Source organism: Piliocolobus tephrosceles, chromosome 14, assembly GCF_002776525.5.
Source record: "Piliocolobus tephrosceles isolate RC106 chromosome 14, ASM277652v3, whole genome shotgun sequence".
NCBI classification, from domain to species: domain Eukaryota; kingdom Metazoa; phylum Chordata; class Mammalia; order Primates; family Cercopithecidae; genus Piliocolobus; species Piliocolobus tephrosceles.
Window position 1 is genome coordinate 73,433,143 of NC_045447.1, and position 6,173 is coordinate 73,439,315.

General features: G+C 46.3%; 1 protein-coding gene across 1 annotated transcript; it reads right to left on the reverse strand.

Annotated features, from left to right (window-relative positions):
* Window positions 1-239: 239 nt before the first annotated feature.
* On the reverse strand, window positions 240-5,660 carry LOC116418432 (myb-related transcription factor, partner of profilin-like). The gene is made up of 4 exons (XM_031934007.1): window positions 5,600-5,660; window positions 4,110-4,325; window positions 3,641-3,971; window positions 240-1,166 (listed from the first exon to the last, which is right to left on the reverse strand). The coding sequence occupies exons 1-4, from the start codon at window positions 5,658-5,660 to the stop codon at window positions 1,163-1,165; spliced, it is 612 nt and encodes a 203-aa protein (XP_031789867.1). The 3' UTR covers window positions 240-1,162.
* Window positions 5,661-6,173: the final 513 nt, after the last annotated feature.

A 6,173-nucleotide genomic window follows, 5' to 3' on the forward strand; every position in this document is an offset into this window, starting at 1 on the left:
TGAATATTTAAGTTATTTGAGGACTAAAACTATTAATTATTGTTTCCTTTATGTATTTAGTAGTAAGTTATTAAAGTAAGTTAGACATAAGCTAACACCTATAGGAAAAGGTCTCAGATATTAGTTTTAGTGTTTTATGAAATTTCTCACTATCTTCAGAACGTGTCACTTGAATCTATGCTGTGTTTCTCCATTTAGCTGCATTTAATAAAAACCACGGTAGTCCTCACAAAGAAAATATGATTAGCAACAATTTATTCCATACCTTGGTTAATAATTTATCATCACTACAGAAGTTAAAATACTGGATTTGAAGTCAAACAGATCTAGGTTCAAAATTCTAGCTTGGCCACTCACTATGTCAGCTTGGCCAAATGACTTATCCTCTCTTGTCCTGTTTCCTCACTTACATAATGGGGCTAATAATACTTAACTGGCAAGGCAGTTAAGATTGGAAATGAGGCAGTGGCTTTCAAACTTTTAATCACTAGCCACATGATCAAAAAGGAAGTTTTGCAAAACAAAATAAATACTTAGTACATACAATGTACTGTGTTTTTTCCTACTTTTCTTTCATTTTAGAAATTGTTTATGACCCACTAGATTTGCAACCCACACAAGGTCATGATGTGCCTTTTCAAAAACGAGTGAACTATAACATGCGTAGCACGATGCTTAGTACATAATACAAGTGTAACAAATGATTACTATTATTGTCATCATGATTATTTTTAGTCTCCTGTTAGGATGCCTCATGATAAATGAGAATAAATCTTCCAAGTACTTCTAGGAACTAACTCCTTTGGATGGGGTCCAAAACAGACTCATACTCATCGTATGCTGAATTATGCACTAGAGGGGGGTGTGCTATAGCAAAGCTCCTGTGTGCTATTTATCACAGAATGTTAGAGCTAGAAGGGAACTAAGAAAATGTCTTGTCCTATTGCTTCATTTTTCCTTCATGTAAGTATTTGGAGTTTTTAAATATTCTACATGTATTGCTCACTGATAAGTTGGAAAACTGGCTTCTTTGATCCAGAATGTGGAGGTGATGATGAATAGTTGGTGGGACGGAGGGCACTGGATCATGATGTCTGAGTTCTTGTCCTGCTTCTGGCACCAAATAGTTGGATGATTTTAAATTCTCAGGGTCTTCGTTTCTTTACCTGCAAAAATGAGGTAATTTCAACAAAAGATTAGCCTGCTTCTGATGTTCTTTGACTTAAAATTTCCAAATGGTAAACCAGTCTAGAAGTTTAATAGATGCTGCAGCATTAGGACACTCTTTGGTTGTAAATCTGCTCTGAATATATTAACACGTGTGTAGCAGGCTGCAGTCTTACTTCCATCACTACTCAGATGAGCACAGAAACTTTGGCTTCTCTGTTTGCTGTTCCTCCCATTCTTCAGCAGCATCACCCTGAATAATTCTCAGTCTCATTCGTATAATAATAACTCAGACTCTGCAGTCACCTTAACCCATCCCTACTTCTTTCTCTAAGATGTTTGGTTGCAGTAGAGACAAGAACATCTAGGACTTTACAATGTCAGAAAAGTTGGGCTTATGCCATTTACTTGTACTGTCCTCTGTATCCCGTGATTTTTGGGTCCCTTTTCTACTTGCTTGTTGCTCTCCTTGGTAACAATCATCACTGAGTTTTCGAGCTAGTTGAAATCGCTACCAGTGGTGTAAGATGATATTTCCTCAACTATGTTCCCAGATAGCAGTCAGATTTACCAGCTGGGTTCTTCTTAAATGAGGTCAGATCCGCAGGCAGAGGGATACATTTCTTTCCCACAAAAGTAACAGCAAAGGAATATTAGGGGTTTTGAAACTTTGTTTCTCTAACATGCAACTTTGGGTGATGAAAGTGGGATTGCCAGTTTATGGGGGCGCATGTGGCAATGAGAAAGCCAAGTTGGAGTTTACATCTTGGGTGCAATCACCTATGGGGAGGCTGAGATTTCTGGATCCATCCTTAGGTAACAGGGGGCAGGTGTCCATCATCCCCGCACAGCTTTTCAGCTCCTGTGAAATCAGAATGATTGGAGGGTAAGCCTAGCTTGGAGGCTTGCACAGGAATTGATTTCTTCCTGATTTTCACTATGATGCTAACCATAAAAAAACAAAAACAAAAAGCCAAGAGACAATCATGCCAGGATGCTCCTCCCGCACCCCCAAATTGCTGGAAAACTAAACTTCCTTTAGCGAGATTCTTTTCAAAAATATGTGACTTATTTCTGGAGTACATGGTGGGCAGAGGATTACTGACCAATCCTTTGGTGGCTTTCAGCAGCACAGCATGCAGATGGTGGAAATAAATGGGCAGCTTGAGAAAACAGTCAGGATGCTGGATCATTAAGTCAAATCTAAGGGGGTCTGTTTATATTAAGTCAAATATAAGGGGGTCTGTTTACGTTTGCTCTTTCAAAGACAGCCTGGAGTCTGCAGGAATAAGTATTGTGTGTATGTGCTGGCCTGAACATAGAATGAGCAATCGAGGTGGCTGGTGAGCTCTAGCTTTACTTTATTTAACCTTTCTGACCAAGTTTCTAATAAATTTTGATGGGCCAACTGCCAATGGTGGCTTCCAGCTGTTGACTTTTTCCACATGTTGGAGATCCTGTGAGTAGTGAAGAAGGTTAAAATCCATCTCTTAGCTAACAACACACACAGTGCACCTTAGTCACCTTGGGTTCTGTGGATGAAGAGTGCATAGCCCAACAACTGGGTGCTTGTCTAGGGAAGAGGGTGTTACAGTGTCCTTCAGAGAAGCTAAGGAGCACTGCATTTCCAACATCATAAAAGCAAGTGGCATGATAGCAAAACAAGTTATCACACTAAGATTTTGGTTCAAGTACTTCCCTGCCTTCTTCGTTGCCTTCAAAGTGGATCCTACAAGCATCCCCGAAGGAGGCTGCCAAGGTGAACTGGGGCGGACACAAACTGTGTTTCATTAAAGCACGTTCCTTATATTATTATCACTGCTGTGAAGAGGGCGCGACCAGCATTTTTTCCTCCTTTGCGCTGGGACGCAGAGCAGGAAGCGCCCGGGTGTGCATCTCTTAGATGAGTGAATCTGTTGGAGAGGGTCTTTTCTGGCCCGGTGGATGAATGCTGGGGAGTGACGTCACTCCGCCCCCTCCTCTGGTGTGTGTGTGTGTGTGTGTTGCCTCCTTCACCCACCACTCCTACCTGCCCCTCCTTCATCCAGCTCTCTGGCCCTTTCAGTGGGTCAGTGGTCCAGATTCAGGGATTCGCCAGCAGGCGCAGCGGGCCCAGCTCTCCCCGCGTCCGGGCGCACCCACACTCACACTCACGCGCAGGCAACGCGCACACACAATCCCCCAGCGCTGGAGCACAGCAATTCCGTGGGATCCCCAGCACGTTACGAGGATTTTAGAAATCACCCAGACAAGGAAACAAAGAGAGAAGCCTTTCCAATTACTTTCCTGGGCTTTTTTGTTTAATTTCCCCCACCAAACCACCTCGTCTGCAGCCGTAACTACCAGGTTCACGCCAGGTCCAAAGACTGGGCTGGGCTGGCCACCCCACCTACCGCCCCTTGACTCTGTTCGGGCCCTTTCCCAGGCGTCGCCTCGCACCCCTCTCCCCCCACGAGCCTCAGTTTCTGGTTACCTCGCGTGCGCTTCACTTTTGGGGGGAAGAAGAGAAGAAGGGGAGGGAGGCACCGAGGGGGGCAGCCGAGTTGCTATTTGTGGCCAAAGAATCCGCTTTAAAAGAAGAGGCAGCAGGAAGGAGGAAACAGGAGAGGCGGAGGGAGGAGAGGAGACGCGGCCCCGGACCCCCCAGCCGCGAGCGGCGGAGCGTCGAGGAGCAGGAGGAGGAGGGAAAGGAGGAGGAGGAGGGAGAGGAGACAAGCGGCGGCGGCGGCAGCGGCAGCGAGAGAAACGGGCGCCGGGCGAGCAGGAGGAGCGAGAGGAGGAGAAACCGCCGCGGAAGCCGCGGGCTCAGAAGGGCCAAGAGGACGGCCCGAGAAGAGGAGGAGGAGGCGGAGGAGGAGGAAAAGGGGGTAGGGGTGGAGGGAGGGCGGGGGGACGCGCTCCCTTGGATGCTGGATTTCGGGTTTTTGGACTCACTCGCTGACTCTCTTCTACTTCCTCGCTCTGGACTGGGCTGGCCGCACGAGGGCTGGGCGGCGGCGGCGACCAGGGGGGCTTCCGCGGCAGCGGCCGCTGCTCCGCGGGATTAAATTGGCCGCCCGGAGGCGGCGGCGCGGGCCGGCGCCGGCTGCGCGGCCGTGGCAGGGCGCGAAGGCGCTGGAGGAAAGTGCTGGTGGCGGCGCGGGAGGCGGTGGCGGCGGCTGCCCAGAGCCAACATGACCAGGTAAGTCCCTGGAACTGACCCCATCCGCCCCGCTGTGTTCTCCCCTCTGGCTGTTCGGGAATCGCCCTGCGCCCAGCTCCGGCTGCCGGCGCCTCCCCGGCCAGAGCGACACGCTCCCGCTTCCGCGAGCCCGGCGCCCGGGCAGCGGAGCGCACAGTTCGCTCCTCTGAACCTCCTCGGGCAGAGGTCCTCCCCTGCAGGGTTCACTTCTCGCCTGAAACCTTAGACCCGGGAGAGACGCGACTCTAGAGAATGGGGGTGTCTGGGTATGTGTATTTGTGCGACCCCCGCTTTCTCCTCCTAGGGTGGGCGTAGTATTGGGGGGAAATGGTGGAGCGGTGGGGCAATCCACCCTTACCCAGGGATCCTGCCACCGTCTTTTTTAAAGGCAGGGATTCCTGTTTTAAGGAGGGCTGATTACGGTGAGGGGGCGATTTCTTTTTTCTTTCCTCTGAACTAGTGGGGAGAAGGAGAAATAGCAGGAATCAAAGTCTACGCAGCTGCCATAGAGGAGGGGGGCTGTTTGGGAGACCTTTCCGTGGCAGAATCAAAGCTCGTAGTTCAGCTGCGGGAATCTGGTGTACTTAACACACACATTCATTCCTTAGGGAAGGGAACGCATCGTTTATAATGAAGAGGCAAAGTTGTAGAAAACAATTTAAAAAGAAAGCCACGAACAAGCCAAAGATTCTTTGCTTTCCCATAGATTTATTGTAGCTTTTATGTAGGTGTGTAGAAAACTTGCATTGCTTCTCTGGACGTCGATTTTCATTTAAAAACACAAACAAGTGAAGTCAGTTTTTAAGTCTTATGCTTAAAAAAAATCTCGAACACCAAGTGTGAGCTTGGCTTTCACTAATTGGGTGTTTCAGAATTCCAGATAGTAGTTCCATTCTCCAAAACCAAGACTATCACAATCCACTTGTATTGTTTCCAGTTCGCTTCCCAGTACGCTACTTGCCAAATGTCTCTTGTTTTCTAAAATTCTCAGAGTAATCCCCCAGCCTCATCTACAGTTTGCACCTTAAGTATCTAGGAAGATTCCTGAGGGATCGTTCTCCTTGTATTTCCTTTTAAAGTTATATATATATATATATATATATATATATGTATTTACATGCCCAAAGACACAGTGCCAGTGACTTGACAGAGTATAGCTAACACATTTTGAACCTCTGAAAGGCTAGTAACTGCTTATGACTTGAGATAGATTTGCTGTTAGATTTACTGAGCTACAAATGTGGACTTTACCCTTTGGTGTGTTCTTTTCTAACCATCCTGTAGCACGTCTGTGGGGAGTTAGTTCAACCATAGATACTTCTGACCATTTTGAGTATTTTTTCTCTGTTTCAAAGTGCACACACCAACCACTCAACTTGAGTAAAACAAGGATGATATACCAAGACTTGCAACATTCTGATGTAAAGGGATCTGTAGATGATAATAACTTAAGATTAAGTTGTATATGTAATATAATAATATCCAGTAAAAGGCTTAGTATCTTACTTACTTTGAATATGTATTGTTTTATGCTACAGACACTATAGCAAAAAGAGAACACATTTTCAATGCTCCGTGTCTGACTTATGGAAACAGACATCCTAAATGGACAGTAAAATTTTCCCTACCTCCCACATTCCATAATTATGTACTGTACTTTGCTTTTCAATGGAGCTAGCAATTCTGTGGCAGATTTCTTAAATTTACCCTCACGCTATCAGCTATTATTGTACTTTCAAAGTGTGAAATTGACAAGCTGGTCAGTTTCATGAATTCAGCTGTCAGATTGTGTCCAGTTAAAAATTGCTAAAAGCTGTAAATGTGC

Bases quoted from the DNA above. Each gene is read 5' to 3' on its own strand.
- LOC116418432 (XM_031934007.1), bottom strand. From the start codon at position 5,660: ATGGTTGAACTAACTCCCCACAGACGTGCTACAGGATGGTTAGAAAAG. The intron at 4,326-5,599 runs GTAAAGTCCACA...GGCTCTGGGCAG, and splicing joins AGAAAAGAACACACCAAAGG to CCGCCGCCACCGCCTCCCGC. The intron at 3,972-4,109 runs GTCAGCGAGTGA...GGCCCTTCTGAG, and splicing joins GAGCGAGGAAGTAGAAGAGA to CCCGCGGCTTCCGCGGCGGT.